This window comes from Myzus persicae, unplaced genomic scaffold (assembly GCF_001856785.1).
Source record: "Myzus persicae strain clone G006 unplaced genomic scaffold, MPER_G0061.0, whole genome shotgun sequence".
NCBI classification, from domain to species: Eukaryota; Metazoa; Arthropoda; class Insecta; order Hemiptera; family Aphididae; genus Myzus; species Myzus persicae.
Genome location: NW_019103878.1, coordinates 770,151 through 792,609, shown reverse-complemented (window position 1 = coordinate 792,609; position 22,459 = coordinate 770,151). Strand labels below are relative to the sequence as shown.

The 22,459-nt window shown below is 28.7% G+C and overlaps 1 protein-coding gene across 1 annotated transcript in view; it reads left to right on the top strand.

The window, feature by feature from the left end:
- LOC111035809 overlaps positions 1–22,459 on the top strand; it is a 108,706-nt gene that overhangs the window by 69,840 nt on the left and 16,407 nt on the right. Inside the window, exons 61-72 of the mRNA XM_022317591.1 lie at positions 286–395; positions 552–664; positions 1,315–1,426; positions 1,559–1,688; positions 5,017–5,225; positions 7,441–7,597; positions 13,256–13,506; positions 15,851–15,984; positions 16,737–16,937; positions 20,027–20,148; positions 20,344–20,465; positions 20,571–20,682. Of these exons, the coding sequence (XP_022173283.1) occupies positions 286–395; positions 552–664; positions 1,315–1,426; positions 1,559–1,688; positions 5,017–5,225; positions 7,441–7,597; positions 13,256–13,506; positions 15,851–15,984; positions 16,737–16,937; positions 20,027–20,148; positions 20,344–20,465; positions 20,571–20,682 (1,773 nt within the window). The remainder of the gene's footprint in view (positions 1–285; positions 396–551; positions 665–1,314; positions 1,427–1,558; positions 1,689–5,016; positions 5,226–7,440; positions 7,598–13,255; positions 13,507–15,850; positions 15,985–16,736; positions 16,938–20,026; positions 20,149–20,343; positions 20,466–20,570; positions 20,683–22,459) is intronic.

Genomic DNA, 22,459 nt, shown 5'->3' with positions numbered 1-22,459 from the left:
CGTCGAATAAATGTAGTATCTAGGTAGGTACGTTACTTGTCTATAGGTATCTACAGTATATAGTGTGTATAGTGAAGATGTATGTATACTCACATCATTTCTGGTACTTTGTCGAAAAACATTAAAACACGATGTTAACGTACGTATTGTGCGTATGAAAGTTTCACTTTGCATATTACTGTTGCACTGTTGTATGTAAATCAGACAGAGACGTTTTACCTGTACGATGTGTGCATTCGTCGATGTATTATACTATTATGTCATGTGTGTTTGGAATGATTTCAGCGACCGAAATGAACGCCCTCAGACTGGAGATAATGGACGGCGTGAATCAATTGCTCAAGTTGCCGTTGATCTCTTACGTGATCGACAACACCAAAACAATGATCAACCAAGTAATAATCATTACGCAACCGAATATACGGAGACTGTCGTGTTCAGAGTGTTCAGACACATATATTTATATATTATTTTAAACAATGAAAACATTTTATATTTTATTTTTGCGTTATCCGCGGCTTTTTTACAATGTTTCCTTTTTATTTTTTTAGTTTGTGTGGTTTTGCGAATACATCGACTTGAGCAAAAAAATACAAAGCATTGTTCCCAAACTAGTGAATCGGTTGTACGATCTAACGTACACAGCAGTCGACAACGAAATGAAGTAAGACCCGTTACCGTGTTTGTATACAGGATGATTCACCAAACATATGCTCAACCCCATTTTACTTTGAATAAAACATTATTTTTATTCAAAAAACCAATTTTAGAATTTTGAAGTTTATTTAATTACTATATTTTTACATACTTAATCAATTTAAGGAGTATTCCGTATTATGTGGCGATAAAAACTTCTAATGAGTACTACTATTTTTATTGTAGATTATTGTTGAGCAGAACTTTTGGTATATCTAAACCGAAATTCAAACTAATATGGTTTTCGAGTTGTTTAAGTTTATGTACTATAGATAATAGATAGATTTAGAAGATGATCAGTAATAGGCTATTATAGTAATTTATGTTAATCTATAAAAACATTTTATAAATTGTATAAAAATGTCTTAGTATATAATCATGAATATGTGTACTAAAGAAAAAATAGGGGTGAATGTGAATTTTTGAATCATCCTTATGTTATATCACCTCGCCATCGTTGGTCAGGATAATATACCTCTTAATTGATATAACGATGTGCCGAAGTATCGATTAGGTACCAGACTTTCGCTGTGTTTCAAAAATATAATTAAGTTTATTTATTTCACGCTTACGACGGACACGATTGTTATGTTACCGATGCATCATGTTTTATTTCAGATACCACAAGGCGAAAACAAAATTTTTATGCAATCCGGAAAAAGGAATTCTAGAATTGGAACAGAAGTTGCCGTTCTCGTGGCACGCATTCAATGAAACTCCCAGATACGAAGTAATTGTCGATACGACATGCTATATATAAATAATTATTCACCGATATAATAATACTTACTTAACTAATTGCGCCAAAAACAATAAAATAATAATTAAACGCAACCGTTCGCCACTTAATGGTTTCTTTTAGGAAATCCCAGAATATAGAATGGCCACTAAACTGTTGAGTATGTTTGCGCCATCCAATGTGACGTTTTGGTTCGTGTACTACAATTTGATGCCATTTATGGACGACACTAATTGGCTGCCACCGTTCCGAGGTAAAGTTGGGCATATTTAACTATTTAAAAAGACTAAAGCTTAAGTTAAGTTGTATTTTCTTGATTTTTTGGCCAAACTAATAAATCCATACCTAGTAACAAACTACACTTTTTTTCTGTAAATTTCAAATTTTAATACGTCCAGTTAAAATCATATTTATACGCCATTATATCCTCTGTTAAAAGTAATATTAATCATTTTTTTGTTTTATCACTTGGTATGGTTTTAAGTACTCTTAGCTTGATTTAATCATTTAGAAGATTATTCTAAATAAAAAGGAATAGTATAATATGATGAATTTTCAATGAAATATATGATTATTCTTACAAAAAATTTAAAAGTTTCCCAATCACTGTATTTGTATATTTTGGGTGATCTAAGTAGAAATTAAAAAAAAAAAAAATAATCAACTTCTCTTTGTCCGGGTTAAGTAAATTTTTTCTCCACGTTATTAACTCTAGATTTAAATATAATACTAGCCATTTGCTCACTATTAACTTGCAGAGCTTTACGTTATTAACAATGACTTAATTCCACCAACTAAAGTAAATTTTTTTTCATGAACTTGCATATACTTTTGGATAATCTTTGAATGTTATAATATTATAATTTATAATATAGATAATTACAACCACCACAAGGTCACTTCATCATTACAATTTTATAATAATTTAATGTGTTTATATCATTATATGTTTAATATTATGGTATGTGTTGCCTCAGCTTGTCCGTGCATTTCAGTTTTCACTGCTACAGATCACGTATCCGTAAAATATTGAAAATTTAAAACGTCTCTCTATTATAACACCGATATAATAATGGCCAACAATAATTCTGTATATTTTAATAATACGTATGGCCTATGGGTGCACACCTGATCGAAATATCGTTGCCGAGAATAGTTTTAAACACAGGGTCGGGTTTCATAATTTATAGTAATCATATACCTATAATAATAAATATTTATTGGATGTATGTAGCTAGTAGTGTATACCTACTACTATTAGTTTGACGATTCGGACACGCGCACCCAATGTACCACATTATTTTACGAACCAGAAGTGTACACAATGTTGCGTATTGTTGTATAATAATTAATAACTAATAAGTAATAACAGTGCTTAAAATATTGTTCATTATAAAAAGAATTTCACAGAAAAATACTTGTCAATAGACAGTAGGTGTGCTCCGAACCTCATTATTAAATCTAACAAACATAATTTAAACAATAATTTGTTTACATAAGTTAAGCAAAATATTTTATACTATAAGTTATAACATTTGTGACATTTGCGTTTTTCGGAAATGTTTTATATAAGTATCAAAAAAGGTTGCTAAATTTGACTTATATTTCGACAAATATTAATTAAAATTAATTACAGACTACCAGCAGTTCCACAGCATAACTGACATATGATTTTGTAATTTAGATTCTACTGTAGATCACATTTTAAATCAAAATGAACGTTTTTTTTTTTTTTGTTTCTTTTTTTTTTTTTAACTGTTGAATAATATTGTTTGTTTCTTACCAAAATGGTGAAACTATACAAACCTTGCAACCGTTTCTCAGAAAGTATGCACCAAAACCGTCGTGAAGTCGTTTTTAACTCAAAAGTAATTTTGTTCATCAATTAGTATGAGTCTTAAGTGTAAAAACAAAGATCACAGTAACAATAGTTAAGAATTACATTTGTACACGTAATACGCAATAAGTGGTGTGTGGTTAACTAATGGTTATTTGGGACACTGATATTATATTAAAAATATATAGTTCTGATAGCGAAAACCAATATTCCTACTGTTGAACAGTGTTGGTACATCGTGGATCTATAGGTTATTTTATTTTAAATCCAGATATAATACTTATCACATATAAATTTGTATGTAATGATGCGGGGGTCATATAGAATATAATTGATAGTATAATATTTTTAGACCTATTAGAAATATATTGATACTTAAATACAAAGTAATTTCGTGTCAAAAAATTCTGCTTACCAAAGTTATGATTTCAATTGGTGAACGATAATAGTTAATTAATTACAATGACAGATATTATCAATATTATCAAATAAATTATAAGATAATCCAGCACATGTCATTTTGTTGTTTTTATTTACATTAAGACATAAAGTATTATTAATTATTATTTATTTGTTATAACTATTACTTATTAGCAGGGTTCGGGACTTATAGCACTTAAAAACACAATAATAATATACACTCAAAAACTCAAACATATGCATACAAAATTTAAAAATATGCATTTAATATATTTATTATTTTATTAATAATTATTAATTACAATTAGTGTACATAATATATAAAAAATTAAAAAAAATTAACTGATTGTGAACTTGTTTCTTAAATTTCCGAGTTTTTCGAATTTTATTCGTCAACTATATAATGATAGGAAAAATTAAAAATTAAATTTTTCATTTAAATCAATAAATAAATAATTTGACATTTACCGGAAATACCTTTAGTTTCAAAGAACGTTTAATAACTGCAATATATTAAAATTATCGTATCGCTTGTATCGCAAGTCGCAACATATTATATAATATGTAACGATACGGGTAATCAGGCCATCATAATATTTCCAAACCACGAAAATTATAAGGAGTTGTGAGTTGTATATTGCAAATAGGTACATAAGACTGCGAGTAAGATGCATTACTATTTTCTTTTTTAGATCGGGTGAAATGTATAAATTAAGTAAGTTGAAATTTCGAAAATTTTTCTAAAATATGCAAATTAAGCACAATAACGTAAAAATAAGCAGTTTCTGGAAAAATGTATGAAATATGCAAAAATGTGCACATTCAAATTTTAAATTTGATATCACGGCATTGAGAAATGAATTAAATTTCGCACTCAGCTACATTTTACAATAAATAAAAAAAGTATGCAATTGCTATAAGTCCCGAACCTTGCTTATTAGTTATATATTAGTGTTTTACTTTTTGTCAGGTGAAAAAAATATTTCAATTTTGCATCTAGCAAATTAATTATAATAAATGTAGAAATACAAGATGTATCAATAAGCTTATATCTATTATTAGGTGTATAACTATAGGATATCGGGTTTTGATCCGATTGGTCTGTATTTTTATATTGGTTCACGGATCTGACAAATTAAAATATCAGTTCGATTGTATATTAGCAATAATTAGCAAAATATATTATAATATATGGCGGAATATTGGATATCAGAAAAAAGTACTTACCTCTAAAAATGTGCTATCTATGAAATACTTTTAATATAATATCATATTTACTTACCAGTTTTCTTTTACTATTCAACTTGTTGCACGCTTGTTGTAGCTCACGCGATGATCGTCGGCTCTCAGCATTTTGTGACATTTGACCAGAGGCATTACGACTTTAAGGGTCAATGTTCGTATCTGCTGGCCAATGATTTCGTCGGTCACGAATTTTCCCTGGTGCTCAACTACGAATCGGAAATTAAAGGCCACTATACGATGTTGCTGATACTGGGGTCCGAGACGATTTCAATAGATCTCCAGCGCAAGGTACGTGGAGAGTGCTTAATAAATAAACTATAGTTTCGTAACATGGAGCTTTGGTCATTTATAGCAAACTCAAAAATGTTATTTTAATACCATCAATATATTGTCATATTGTTATATTATAATTCATTGATACGGCGTTGTTACACGCATGTGGCAAAAAACCTACGAAAGATTGTCTTTCATGCACATTGAAGTTTGGTAAGGAAGTCTAATTTGCAAGTAGGGCAAGTCCCTATTTTATTAAATTTCGAATGCTTACAGTTGTAGCTACTATGACCTATTGTATGACGGTCACTAAGCACTATAATGTAGACTCGAATGTCATGCTATTAATAATTTAATACCATAGGTCACGTTTAATACTCGATTTCACCCAATTTGCCTCTTATTAGTATGCATTTATTTATTAAAAGTACTTTCGTTTAAATTTAAAAGAAATGCACACATTTACGCTAAAGTAACGATCCCTTAACTGCATTATTAAAATATTTGAATTGCATGACTTAGGTAAAAACTAAATTATATTGGTAGTGTACGAACGACGTATGGTGAACGTCAATTTTATTATTCGGGTATAAAATAGCTGAAGAGCTGTATTTTAATATGTGATCCATCAAAATTCCTTCAAACTGTTGAGAGTTCTAAAACTTAAAATTATAAAATATATTTTGTATGCTCTGAGTAAAATGTGATAATTTTATAAAAAATAAAATTGTGAAATGTTTCAAAATGTTTAAGAATCATAAGCGATTGGAAATTGTTATTTTAAATATTACCACTTTGATTTGTAAAAGAGTGCCTATCATTTTTTTACTATGTATCAAAGACTATACCAATAAAATCATTTAAATATTCAATACAATAAAATACTTATAATTTAAATTCTGTAAGCCAAAAAAATATTTGCAATAGTAATATTTACTTATAGAGAATCAATATAGGTATATAAATGTGTAAGTAAATAATGAATAAATATTTTGTCCTACGCAGTAAATTCAAATACCACTAAATGAACCAATATACTAAATTATAAAGCTAGTATAATATTATAAAGCTAGTATACAAGTTTTAATAAAATATTGTTTAGGAAAATAATGGGCAATATTGGTATTATCAAATAGTTTTACTCATTTCTTTAATACTTAAATAACAATTATATTGCAAATAATAACAAAAAATGAACTCAATTGAATTAATGTTTTATTTTATAAATTTATCAATTAATCAATGTTAATCACGTTTTTATTTAAGCATAATTAGTTATTCCCACTTATTGTTATTGTTGTTATTCATAGTTAAAATGCCCTTATTGTTGATAATAAATAAATAAATAATCATAAGTAAGTACATATTATATTTCACTACTCCAGTCACATTTAAGTCAAAGTCTCACCATTTTTGCACTTTATCTATTCAAGCCCACACCATTAAATTTTCTTTATTTAATTCATTAAAATAATATATAAGATATTATGTATAAAAAAAAAACAACAAGTAACTACATAATTGATATTTTGTGGAATTCTAAATTACGCGTGAGATAAAGATGTTTAAAATATTAAAAATGTATGTTATTTTCAGTAAAAAAGTTATGAGCTTATTTTATAAATTAGAGGGATTGTTACATTGTTGCTGTATCGTCTGCTCCCTCCCAATAAAAATTAAATAATTCACATTTTACAGCTTTTTATAGATAAATCATGTTCCCAAAATGTTGGCTTAAGGTTTTCATTTAATTGCTTTCTATGGCGCATTGTTCAAATATAATTAACAAAAACGTTGATTGATTTTAACAATTTTAGGTAGATCACATATAATACTAACTATAAAATACATCTGATTCTGAATAGGAACCTACAAAGTAGATTATTGTACATGTTCAACCATTATTATTGTGACGAACCATCAATATAAACTATTATTATATATATATTATCTACGCCATTAGAGTTTGAAACGAGCACTACATAATTATTATTAATATTAATTAACTTGCAACTAACCCAATGGTATATACGAGGGGGTAGGCACATGGCTTATAAATGTGTGAACTATGTATCCTGCAAATGTTTTGCACCGCACTGTCAAGGCGTGACGATATGATAATATTATTATTTATAATAATAATAATAATAATAATAATAATAACAGCATACGTACCTATATTATACTTAAAGTACATTCAAACTGTTTTCATTTCTTTTTTATTCTTCAGGACGTGAGAGTTTTTCCCGACAGTATTAAACAACTACCGTTGCAACTGAACGATACGGTTATCTACTACGAAAACGAGTTGCTCATTGTGGAGAGCGAGAGGGGCTTATCTCTAATATGCAACATGAATTTCCAATATTGCACGTTTCATGTATCAGGTAAAAAAATAATATTATTATAATTACTACTAAAAATATTGCAATCAGGGACTCGTACATAATATGCGTAATAATTATATGAGTAATGAGCATGCATTAAGAAATTATGCTTTTCTCGACGGACAGGAGATATTAAATAGTCACCTACTTACCTAGGGGTACTGTTATCATTAGAAATAGGACTTTGATTACTGTTACAAGTAATACAATGCTAACCAAGCTACAATTCTTTTCATCGTACTATGATTCAGAATGTATCATTTTTACTTTCCATTTTTTGCCTTATTTAGGTACACAGTATATTTCAAAAATGTTGAGCGTTCTAACTTCAAAACACATATTAATTTATTGTTTTTGTACATTAAAATTTTTAAAATAAATGTATTTTTTAAAACTATAAACATTTTTACCTGTATTCATATAATTACATATATTGATACGTATACTTAAGTTATTTTGCAATTCAAATATTTTCCACTTATGTTATACCTATATGCCAAGTATATTAAACAGTATGTTACATCAATAAACACAAACTACGAAACTGATTTTAGTAGAAGTAAACAAAACCTACGAAATAATATAAAATAATTTAGCTCTATTATCGGTGTTACTCATGATTATTCACTCATACGCGGGATAAAAAATTATCATTACATTTCAGTGCAGACTATCTGCAGCAGTGATGAGTTCGATTGTTCGATTTAAGTTTTAATTATTGTTGGTACTCACAATTATATTTTTGAAAAGTACCTATGTCAGTATGTACTAATTTAGAAAATCAAATTTATAAGAAAATTAAGCTCTGTGTACGTAATCATATAGTGCGTGCTTATATTTTATTTATTTATCTATTTTATACGATTAAACGGGCGAGCCCAATTATAATAGGTAAATATGTGGAAACATAAAATAACAATTACAGCATACTAAGAATTTTGCTAGATGTAGAATATAGATTTAAATGATTAAATTACTAAGATATGGATTAAATGAAACAACATAGTTACAAATAAAAATAGTTTTCAAGTCATTATTTGCTTTATTAGAGGAGTCTATATTCGACGATTCTCTACTATCACACTTTTGTTCAAATATTATGTTAAAATTAATCGTATTCAATCCAATTACTTCCTTATTTCATCTGGCACTTTAAAAGTCATTTTAACCTCTTCTGTATGCAGTCTTTGTAAATGGTGTAGATGTACCGGATATCCTTGAGTTATAGTTAGTTCATTACTTTTGCTGATGATATCGAGCTTTTTCTTGAAGTGAATTCTCTGATTGCAAGCATAACCTAAAAAGATAACATTATACTGTCTTGTGGACAGTTAAATTATACCTAACAATCTTGAAATGTATTGATACGTATGTGAAATGCTAAAATGACTTTATAATTCGTAGTCGTCTAGTATATAATATTATATATTATAAGGGGTTACTTTATTTTTGCCTAAGTATGAGTGAATTGATTTTGGTTACCTACATATTTGATGAAAAATAGTGATTTTATTCTTCTACTTTTTTAAAATATGACATGTAAAGCTCTCTATTCGTTGGGCTGTGTTAAGTGTATTTGTAAGTTCAAACTGCTTTCCTATATTTAGTAGGTATATTTAGTATTCTAGCTAGTGTTAATTCTATTTTGAAGTATAATACAGTTGTCTAGGATCCATTCACTGTTGTCAATAAATGTGGAGTTGTATGCTTTTGTACTGAAAATTGATTACCATCCAAATCATCATTCTTTTGTTCTTCGTGTACTCAATTAAAAATATTTATTAGACAGAAGTGACGGCGATAGGAATCGTTTAAAAAAAAAAATTTTTTTCTGAAATTTAAGCTTCTTCATTATTAAACGAAGTTAATTTTCTTGTCCCTCCGTGAAACTATCGTTGTCCCCAATCCTTTCTCACTCAAATGTTCCCTATTGCTTACTTAAAAATAATCAAATACTAAAAATTATTTAATTAGCCAATCAGGACCCATTATTCCTTGTTTAATTTTTACATTATCCTGAAGTTATTTTCGCTATAACTATTTCTATTGTTAGATTTCTATTTAATAATTACATTTGTCATTTATCCTCTGTCTATTTTATGCATATTTTAAATTGGGATTGACCTAAATTTATATCAATAAATAAACAACAATTATTCGAAAAATCATAAATTATCAACAAACTAATATACATAAAATGTTATTATTTTAGTGTGGTCTTAATATAAATTCCCAAAATATAATATGTATACCTATATTAATTATTTGGTGTAACACTGAACTATGTTTCTATCGTGTTGACCTTGATCTTGTTGATCAAGTCTCTTATATAATTTATATATTCTTCAATTATTACTAATATTAGCCATGATGGTAAGAATAAACAACAAACTCGTTTATGTATTTGTTTACTGATATATAAAATAGTTTAAACTTATAATATAAAATATAATGATAATGCGCCTCTAACTGGTTATATTATGATTATTTTAAACATTATCAATTTTATAAATAAACTGTGTTTATTCTATCATTATTAGTTCATTAATCATGTAACCACATATTTTTAATTTCAATATTTACTTGGAAACAAATATTTTCTTATATTTTATATTTATATAATTATTGGTGGCATAATTTTTCTTACAGTATGAAAATAGATTTATAAAATAATATTGAAAGGATATTGTTATAAAATTATTGTTATAATACATCATATTTTGATTATTTATTGATGTTATGAAAATTATAAATAAGATTTTAAGATAGGTCTTTAAATTAACTTACATTAAATAAAATCATATATTCATTCTTAAACAAATCATGACAAAATTGAAATATAAAAATACACTTTAACATACGACTAAAATAAGTACCTAATAAGTTTAAAATAAAGTTTGGTATGAAAACATCGGTGAGGTGTGTAAACTCTGAGATGAGTGTTTGCCAAGGTGTCGTATAAATGGATAGAACAGTAATTTTTTTTTTCAATTTTACAATGTTATTTTTGCTCATAACTTAATATAGTAGTTTATTACTATGAATCAAAGTTTTCCTTTGACGATATTTTTCGGAAAAATGAGTACTCATGACTTCTTTCTTGCGCCCTGCTGTAGTGTCGTCACAATATTTTATCCGATCGTCGTTGAATATATAATAAAAATCTCTCTTATAGATATTAAATTCTTTTAATAGGTATATAAAGGATAGTGACAGTTAATAAGTATATTATAATACATTTTATGATTTAATTACCATAACAATACCACACATGAAATTAACATGTTTCAACAAAAAATTAGTAAAGATTTATTTCGAAAATAATTAACATGATTATTAAAATATATTTTCGAATCAAATAAGACTCTTTTAATGGTAATTTAACAATATAAATTTATATTAGTTATTGAATAACCGAAAGATAAAGTATTTATTATATGGAGTACCTATGTGTGCAATGTCATATGACATATAACATTTGTCAATATTTAATGACACTCCAATACTCCATCATTATTACACCACTGATGAAAATGATTTTGATAAACTTGAAAATTAATTGAACCATCAATTATAGATTAAATAAAAGAAAACTTCCAATTATTACTAGTAAATAATTTTTCTAAATTGTTTTATTAAATAAAAAAAGGTTATAGTACTTAGCGATGAACAAATGCAGGTTCTTTAAAGTATTCTATTGAAATATCAACTGTGCCATTTTAGTCAAATTCAATATAATATACTATAATTCATTAAAAGCATTTTTTGTTTTTATTGCATATTACCATCAGAAATTGTAGATTTGATTGATAATAACTAATAAGTGACAAAAAATAGATAGACATACAAAGTTATTGATAACAAGGTATATATAACTTAGTGAAATAAATAAACTAAAAATATAAATTATAAATTGAACTTGAAAATAATGAAATATCGTTACCTATAGTATGACTTTCGAAGTTACTTAATGTTGGTGCATATTTAAGTAATCACTAATATTATACTAACGTAGGCCAATTAATAGATAAAAAATAAGTTATAATAGATCAAAATATAACCATCTGCATTTTCATTATATACAATATATATAATGCATTTTGTATAAGTATGTACAATACTAAGAGGAGCATAGGCTCAGACACGGGGTAATATGGTTGATGGATTCCCCCATAAGCGTTTTTTAGATCCTGAACGGAGTGATGAATGTATTGATTCTACAATGATATGTTATTTTCCCGTCATTACCTTTTCGGGCAGTAAAAATGTTTTAATTTTCTACTTCAGTATAATTTATGATAGTAAAGTGAATCTAGTTGGTGTTTTTAGGAAGTCGAAAGTGAAAAATTCCCTGTAGTTTTCAAAAGTTAGGAAAAAAAAAAATAAGGAATAACAGTTTTTACTCGAAACTAGTTTTCTAAAAAATGTATTTTGTTATTTGGTGTCACTATAAAAAAATAACCGTACCATCGATTGGTACATTATATTTTCACCGAAATAATGTCTGTATTAGAATTTTCTTTAGGTACCTCTATAGTAACCTCCACCATAAAATGTTCATAATATTTTGACTCTTTTTGATCTAAATACCTCATATATTAATAAACAATACGACTATATATACTATAACTCTTACATTATAGGCACAAGAAAATTTAAATTATTATTAGTTTTTTCTATTATCAACTATAAAGATTTTTTTTTTGTGAAAAAATTTGAACATTTAACACAAGGTATCTTGTTGTTATAATTTCAGTTAAAAATACGTAGGCCCGATTTTTTTCACAAACAATCAAAGTTCAAATAACATAGTCAAGAATTAATTTTTTTACATTTAAATATGTATATATTGAAAAAATTGAAACAAGAAAATGTATCATTATAAAATATAAATCGGCATGAGTAACAAAACCTAGTTGACAGTAAAATATTCTAAATTGTCATCACATTTTCTACCAAATTAAAGTGTTCTCACTTAAACTGATAACATGAGTACGAAATGGTAATTTTATAGTTACAAATAAAAGCTTGATTTTATTAGTATAGATTAAAACAGGTTTAGATAGTAAGTTAAACATTATTTAATGACTGGAACACGATTGTGTATCAATGGCTTCCGAAATTAATTCTTATGTATTTGAGACTTGAGAAGTAGAGCAATTGCTATCTAAGAAAACAACTTTTTTCGAGTACTTTCCTCAACTTTCTCTTTTAGAATTTAATTTTTCTCAAATTTAGATGAAACCTACCTATTAATTCGTTTTTAAAATGTCACTTATTTTTTTAATTTAATGTCTTTAAACAATTATTTTTTAGGTATTATGAACTGTTTGATACTATTTTACCTTTTGTAATCTTTAGTTTATTAACTCAAGAAAATTCCAAGTTCCTTACAATTAGTAGTTTGAGATTTAAAGTGTTAAAGTTTAAATAAACTGGAACTAAACTGAACTAAATAAACTAATTAACGTAATAGGTGCGTATGACTGTCAGATACTTTACTTATAGTACCTATATTGCAATAATTGTTAATAATAATAATAATAATAATAATAATAATAGATAATAACTGATCAAATATCGAAATGGTATTTGTCAAATAATATTATACCATTACATTCATGCATGGTTTCTCTTACACCCCGGAAACTTCTTCAGGTTGGTATTTCGGTAAGACGGCGGGGCTGCTTGGAACGCTTGACAACGAGCCCATTGACGACATGCTGTCGTCCAACGGCTACTTGGAACCGGACTTGTTCAAGTTCACCGAGAGCTGGTCGTTGAACGAGAACAGCTGCAGCGCGTACCAGTCTGTTCAGAGGAAATCGTCGCCCAGCGCTCAAATCGTGGAAATCTGTGACAGCTATTTCAAACACAAGACCTCTCCGCTATTCACCTGCTTCTCCGTGGTACGCATAATATTATTAATATCCGTCGTCACTCGTAGTCGTCGTCGTGTCCCCATAATAATAATTTACTACACTATTGTGGACGGCACTACCCAAAACGAAAGGACACGAAGTCCCCTGTTGGGAAGAAGGTCCCCAACTCAATTTTTACAACTTAATTGGCTTAAAGTCCTTTGATCACCCGCAAACAACGTTGGGACTCTGATTTACGATCAGAACCAACAGAGAAGCTTACAATAAGGAATATTTGATTTTTTTTAGAGAGATGGTTACTTTTATTTTTTCCTTCAGCGCATCCACTACCGAATTAATTATATAATTGTAAACTAACGATAATACATAATTGAATCTGTGGGTTTAATGATTTTGAGTATCGATGAACTAAAATTTTGAATGAAAAATGAGTGCAGTTAAAATATTGTTCAAGACATTACAATAGTATTCTAAATACAAAATATACTTTGCATAATTTTACATGCGTTAGAACATATTATAACTGTTTTTTTTATGTTTTTAACTTTTATTGAACAACTGGGGAAAAATACTTATTTATGGAATGGTCAAAATTCAGTATAGTATAATATTTTTATATAAAATGTATAATGCTTAGGTATTATTATTTATTTGTAATTGCTTTTTGTTTGTATCTTTTGTATATTATAATACCCACACATATTTTGCTAATGTGGTTTTTAATATTTTCCGCATACTATTTATTACCTTCAAACACTAATTTTCAATTCATATATAATTGCGATTTTTTTTCATCAGGTAAATTTCACATATTTCGGAATGTTTAGTGCCCAATATATTTTGTAATGCTTATTTTCCTATTTCTGAGCGCACGAATGCATTTGTATTTCATGGATTTTTAGTGCATTAAATTCACAGCCCTGGTAATAACGTACCGCAACGGAAGCAGCTATACTTAACGGATTTAATAACGAGTTCCAACTCCCAGATGCCGCGGGTCTTAGATTAGGACGTCGGATGGAAATCACGCGCCATTTAATACTAATCTCGGTATATCGCTCAATAAAAAATTTAAATCAAATTCTAAAAGGTATAGAGAAACTTGTACCGAAATAAATATAAATATATATATTTATTTATGTACAAATATAAAATATTATATTATATTAATAGTGTAAAAGAAATAACTGACAAATGTGACTATAGGTATTTACTTAATAATTTTGTTCTCATTACCTACCTAATACTAATTTTTTTTGAACGACTAGGTACAAAATTAATGATTATAAAGTATCCTAATAATATATATTTTTTTAAATGATTAGAATAAAAGTTATTACATTGTTAGATATAATTCCACCCTTCAGTTATTTTTATTTAATTTTCGGCATATCTTTGTACCCACATTATATCTGCGAGGTATGCATCTTATTAATATAATTTTAAGTCTATATAATTGGTGTATTTTGTATTTAGATACCTACATAATATTATTATGAATAACCCGCAAAGGTCAACACTCAACAGTATATAAAGCGTTGTCTAGCTGTCTATAAGTAGGTCGTCTAACGTCTCTAACTTTTGCATCGTTATATAATTCATCCTATACTATAATAAGTTTAGAACCATTTCTAAATTAAGGTTTTAGAGCGATTTACGACCATTTAAACTCCCACAATGAATATAAAATAAATATACATATACATACATAGCCGGGTTTAATGTTTACCTATACCCCTATACGAATTTCGAAAACATTTTTGTTGTATTAATTTCAATCGCTTGAGTCCCTATTTGTATATTATGCCGTAAATAGTTGAATGTTCGTATCATAGCAAAATCGAATGTACTGTCGTAGGATTTAAGAATGGACGTTTTTTTACGGTTTATAGACATTTGATGGTCTGCAAGAGGGAGGAGGGCCTTTATACAATATAATATATTAATATCATGTCAAAACTAGGCTGTGATATAATTTCAAAACGGTTTTCGATAGCACAAATTTACGATAAGCATTAATAACGTCTATGTATAATATTGTGTAAATCATAACATTCCCGATAAATGACAATAACAGGCGATATTCCTGCAGGTCGCTGCTCAAATCGAATACCCGGCCGGTATATCATATTATTATGATTACTATTATTATTATCCTTACTCCGGCCACACGATACTGACGCTATGATAGTATATATATATATGTACCTAATATAAGTGTACGTCCTATTGTACACATTTAATATATATATATATACGCATATAATTTATATACATAATGATTTTACGCGGCGTGGTGTACAAACAGTTCGCACAATACCAGTGATAACGGCTATTATAATTTTTCAGTTGCACTTTTGATTTTCCGCAGATTAACCCCAGCCCCTATTACGACCTGTGCCTGAAACAAGCCAACAAAAACGAGACGTGTACATCGGCGACCGCCTACAGCGAAATGTGCTCCATAGAAAATCTGCCTGTCCGCACACCAACAAACTGTGTCAGGTCAGTAGTCCGAAATATATTCTTATTTTTTTTATCACCTGTCACACAGCCTGTCAATACGGGATCCTTCAGTTTAATGGTAATAATATTATTATTTTGGCTATCGGTACATCAGTAATTTTCTAAAATAGGTTTTTATGTTCTGAAATGAAAAATTGCTTGTGATTCAACTGGAATGCTCACACCCAGTCCAGTCTTCCTTTTAGTTTATTTGAATTCTGAATAATAGAATATTTTATTAATATGCTCAATGACCATATTTTCAGATACTTTCATTTGTATGCCATTTAAGGAATTTAATTCCGATAGTTAATTGTTATGAATTTTATAAAGTTTAGATGATTGGAGTGGTGGACCACACATTTTGAGTGGTACCACTTGACATTTTACTCCAATGATCTAAATTTCAAATGTGAATCAACCAATATTAATCAATTAAAAAAAACTCTTTATTCGATAGCCGATAATATGAATGTCGTACAAATCAGAAAAAAACTGAAAACATCAATTTTGCAAAATGCTATAAGAAATATATAAGATTTAATTTTTTTTAATGTTTAAAATAATATGGTATTGTTCATAGACTTTCTCAATTTTTTTGCGAGAAATAAGTACAAAAATTGACTTTTAATTAGTTTAACTAATGTCAAACGAATCTCTGCGCATATAAAATTATACCGTATAATCCATTTTACTCAATCCGTAACATGGTTGTAACCATATTTCATGGTGTCACCCGCATTTCACCACAGGTGTCATGCAATAAACAACTCGGAAATCACCGAGGGCGATTTTTTGAATATCAACGGTAGCCACGTACCATCGTCGGCCGACATCGTGTTCATCGTCGAGGCCAAGCAGTGCAACGAGAACTTTGCGGAGAAAAAGAACGTGCACACCCTGCTCACGATGATGGTCAAAGAGTTGCACGATGTTGGGATGACGAACAACAAGTGAGTAACCTATATTTGCATCGTAAAGATCAAAGATTAAAACTTGGATGCAACCGCAAACGTTTCGGTTCGACGAAAATCGCGTTTACGTTTGTATTTTATTTCGAGCGAATATGGCACGATGTGATGTCTAACTGGAACCCACATTTTTAGGGCTACATAAAATGTGAAAATAATATAGGTACCTTTTGCGTTATTTTTTCAATTTGATATTTCTCTAAAATTACTTGAGAATAGACATTAGTAATAATCAATAACTGGTAGGAATGATAAATGATACATTAATTTGTTTTGCCTTTTGGTTAAATTGTATACTCTGGTAGGTACCTATATCGTTTGGAACAGAAATAATAAGTTCATATCGGAATTAAATCCAGTGAGTAGTTATTAACTTAATGTACAGGGATAATATGTCCATGGTAATATAGCTACAGGCATAATATGAGCGGGAGCAATCAGAATAGTCGCCTTCCTGACATTTATATTGGGGACAAAGACATCGAGTTTAAGCTCTAATTTTTTTTTATCATTGTCCTTGAATATTATTTTTCTGTGTGCGTTTTATTAAGTAGGTAATTATTAGGTTGAATAAAATCAATGTTACTATAACTGTAAGTCATTGAAATATTTATATCGTGTGGCTGACAGCCGTATGGAATAATTGAAATAATAACTTGAGTTAGTCTAGTTAGGTTGATGTTCATAGTTCCATCATAATTCATAACGTCAATAGTTTCCAAATTATATTTTTCACTTTAAAAGTTTGAAAATAATACGGAGAAAAGTATTAACTTAAATCTGTTAAAAATAAGTACTTACTTGAATTCGTTTGTTTTTAAATTATCACCCAATAGGCACACATTAATGATAATGATTGAGTAACATTAAACGTTTTAAGTAACTTACCATTTTGTATTAACTCATCTCTCGGTTCCTCTATATTTCACTTTGTAACAGTTTAGATGATGATAACTTTGTGTCTATATAATTATTGAATCAACCATAAATTAAAAGTTTATGTGTTTATCTTTATTTAATATCATTGTCCACAGCGTGATTAAATAAAAAAAATTATTAACTTTTAATTTTAATTACATTACCACAATATAGTTTTGTGTTAACATGTTTTAATTTAATGCACAACCATCCATTATTTTTTCAAGTTAACTGAAATTACTATGCATTATTAATCAAGTTAGGTTACTAAGTTAACTAATTAGAGAATTAACAAAATAGTTAAGTTAAAAGCTTAAAACGATTTACAGTATTTTTAAAATTATATGTAGCATTGATTGTATAATAATATTACAATACCATTATTGTAATATTAGTCATATTATAAAAATGATGGTTGAACAATGAACATATTATGGAAAAAGGTAAAATTTATTTTTATTTTTCATCTATAAAAAAAACAAATTTACCAAGTTATGGCACTGATGAGAGAAAATTATTATTGATTGGAAAATTATAATAATTAATAATTTTATCATATTTTCATAGTACTTGATTTAAAACCATTATTAAGGATTATTATCCTTAGTGCATACATTTCAATATCTCTGAAATTACTAGTTTGAATTTGACTTTATAGATTATAGATGCATACAATTTTCAATTAATCATCTGTTAACAATAATATACAGTTGATGAATGTAGTTATAGTTTGATGAAAAATACGTTGGAATAGCCTTGAGACTTCTTAATGGTATAAACAATTTCAGTAAATATTTGAACATACTATGGTATTGTATTGTGAATAATAAAAGTCCAGAAATCAGAGGTTCAATAAATGCATTACCAAAGAATAAAAGGGGGCGACCCCAAACCTTGCTTCATGGATCAACCTGTAGATAGTGTAACCAGACAGCTGTTACTCAACTTCGAGTTGAGCAATAAACTAATACTACTACACATATAAATAATATGGAAGTGCGTTTATAATAAACTATAATATATAGGTATCTGGAAGGATCGTATAATCGTTGAATAATACGGTGATAATAATATTATCATTGCTTCGTTATTGCGTAACTTGTTGATGACAACCATAAATCGACTCATTAAAAATAATAAAATATTATGTATCAGATGTTTAATGGTTAAAATGTAAACCTACTCAATAGTTTATTAGATGTACCTAACCTATGAACATTATAACATTTTAAACGCATCTTACGACAGAAAGATGAAAAATGAGTTAGATCTCATTCAGTTTGATCGTATAATTTAGATAGATCGTTAGATACATTGTCGTGTGAAGTAATTTTATAGGCTGTACACTTAGTATATTAATGTGTTTATACGTAAATGCGTATTAAATGGAGTAAGTATCGGTTTTTATTATCAAGCCAAGGGTACTCAATTTAATACTGTATACTCACTGATTTTTTTGTAAATATTTTATCATCTTACCTTTCGTAAATATTTATTTTAAATAGGCTATTGTTTCAAAAAACGTGAACCGCGCAGCATAATTGCGTCAAGGTTTAACCCACAGAGCTCATACTAAAATTATGTTGGTTCTCGTGTCGATACATTGTGATAAAGTTTTAACGTTAAAATAAAGAAAATAGTTTTTTTAATATTACATAATATGGAATATACTGGTATAACAATAAACTTGAAAAAATCAACATACAACGATGTATAATTATCTACCTTATATTATACTATTGTATATCTTAATATATACGTTACAGTCAATGTGAAACACTGGAAATGTGCACACTGTCCAGGCCTTTGGGCCTTCCTTGCCTGTTTGAAAACAAATAAATTATTTTATATGTAATATTTCTTATGACATTTTTAAAAAAAAATTATTATTATTAATTAACCCACCGTAACGTAGCAAATCGGGTGTTTATTTTAGTAGCTCTTTAACTATTAGGGAGGGTACGGTTTTAATACACATGTTTGTCCTTAATGGATTTGTCACTTAGAACCCGGGAGGTAACCCATCCTGGAACTAGTGTCACCCGTTGGTGCTGGGCGCTGGCACTCGGATCACGTTTTGTGAATATGATACGAATAGTTTTTTGTTTTAAATGCAAACATATAATCATTATACAATTTATTTGCGATTTCAGATTTTCAGCAGTTTTCTTTGGTGGTGACGGTTTATTCGACGAGCCTCACAGCGTTGTAATAAACGGTCAAGCATTCGCTAGCCCGACCTTATTTTTACAATTCTTAAGCAACATACAAATTGGTAGGTATTTATATAATTAATATCAATTAATATTTTAATTTATATAATATTGTGCGACTAGAAAATAAATATTTGATAAACTCGAGACTAAACCCGCCTCAGTGAATTATAGTTTATAACGGTCGCACGATGTTTTAGATTTAAAATAATAATATTACAAAACGTATATTTTATTATTCAATCGATTTTTTACAGGTAACGGCAATTCAGACGTATTCAACGCCATTCGGTTCGCGTCAAAGTTGCGTTTCAGGACGGCACATTCGATAATATTTTTACTGTTTCCGTGCAGCGACTGCGATCCTTCGAACATGATGGTAACCCGATTCTTATAGCTACATTAATTTATCACAAGTCTCTACAAGTAGAGCACGCTTATAATGCCCCTGCGTTTTACAACAATAAAATGTGTATTATTCTAGTTGGACTATTCCGTTATCAACCATATAATTACGGAGAAAAGTATAAAGTTACACGTTTTAATGGACAAGCCATTCATTCTTGATAAGTCACGAGCGGGGAGCTCGTTATTCGGTTAGTGAGCACAATTTTTTTTATTATTTTGCGATGTCTTACTTATATTATAATGTATTCACATTCACACGGAGTCTCCCCCAATACAGCGGATCATTGTTCAGGAAAATAAGTGTACAACTATTATAATACCAACAACCTACTGTTCAAACGCTCTCCGCGGTGAGCTGTTTAATATCGCGTTTCCATTTATTTATAATTGTGATCGGTCGCACTTATATACAGTATATACTATTATAAAGTACCTACGTGTATGGATAAGTGTAGGTACGCATGGAACTACAGCAGACTAAACAATAAATGTAGGTACCTAGATAAATGTTCAACACACGGAACGAACCGTCTGTTGTTATAAACTGCATAATATTTTTATATATAGGTACCTGCTTATATATACAGGCCTCGACCGTCGCGTCGTGCTGCAAGACGGTGCTCCGTGTCGGACCGTGTATCATATTATTATTATTATTATTATTATTATTATTATTGGTAACTACTAACTGCATTGTATCGCATTATTGGTACACTATACTATATTATATATAATTATATCCAGTGGGTTGTGTGGTGTACAAGTAACTAGTAAGTAGGTACTTCAAGTCTCCTGTGATCGAAAGAAATAGAAAATCTCTCAGCACACATCGTCTATTTGAATTCGGTCATGCCTGTGAGTGGTAGTTACCTTGATTAATTCCTTCTCATTTATTTTTGATTCTTGCTAAATCAATAATTACAACAACTGTATGATTTTTAACCTCGAAAGTCCCTACGTTTCAACGAGTCGTTATGCCTATATTTTCAGATATTGGCTTTGTAGCCAAACAATTTGCATCATATTTTCCTAAATACAGATAATTTATTCAATTATTAAAGTAGGATTTTTCAATAATTAAAAAACTAACGGTGATAAACGTACAATGTCATACAAACAGTATATTTGTACATAGTTGTATCCTCAAGTAAAGTGATGATAGCTTACATTTCCATCTCTTTACTTACCTTTTTTCAAAACAATATATCCCTTTCAGATACAGCAACAGTTTTAATTTTAATTATAATGATATACAAAATGGTCTTGTGGCGTCCAATTAAAGAGTGCTCTAAAGAAATCTAATACAAACGTTCCAATCAATAATAGTTACGTGTTATCACATATGTACTATTTTGTGCCTCAATTCATACTTTTCACTCGGACTTAAAACTTCAAACAGTCTCAGATGTAGCAGAATCTACTTACGAAATCATCCACTCCGCTTTGTAAATTATTAAAACACATTGATCCTTGCCCTTGACTGGCGTAGAGACTCAGCAGCTAGCATAAAAGAAAATGTTTTTAATAAAAACCACGTCAAAAGTTTCAGGTGGTTCCTTCGTGGTAATTCCTTGTAAATAGATTTAAGGATGTGGTTTAAGTAAACGAAATATATTAGAGGCTTACATATCTAGCTATTGTAGACAAATACAACTACAAATGGACTTACAACATGTCTATATCTCTTCCCGCATTTATTTTGAGCTACTTCGACCACCACGACTTAAGTTATCAGTTAATATAAATATTTTAGTAATCGAAAATAAACCACTATAGTGAGTTTGTTTCTATGGATCTCAGGGGTCGTGGACGGTCTAAAACATTTGTGTGCCACAAAAACATACAATATTCAACACCCATATTATATTTATGCTTTCCGCTAACGCTACCCATTCCGTTTTTTCTGCTATTCGTTTGATCGTTTTCGTTCGAACTATATTGTATATTATAAAAGCATATCTGATA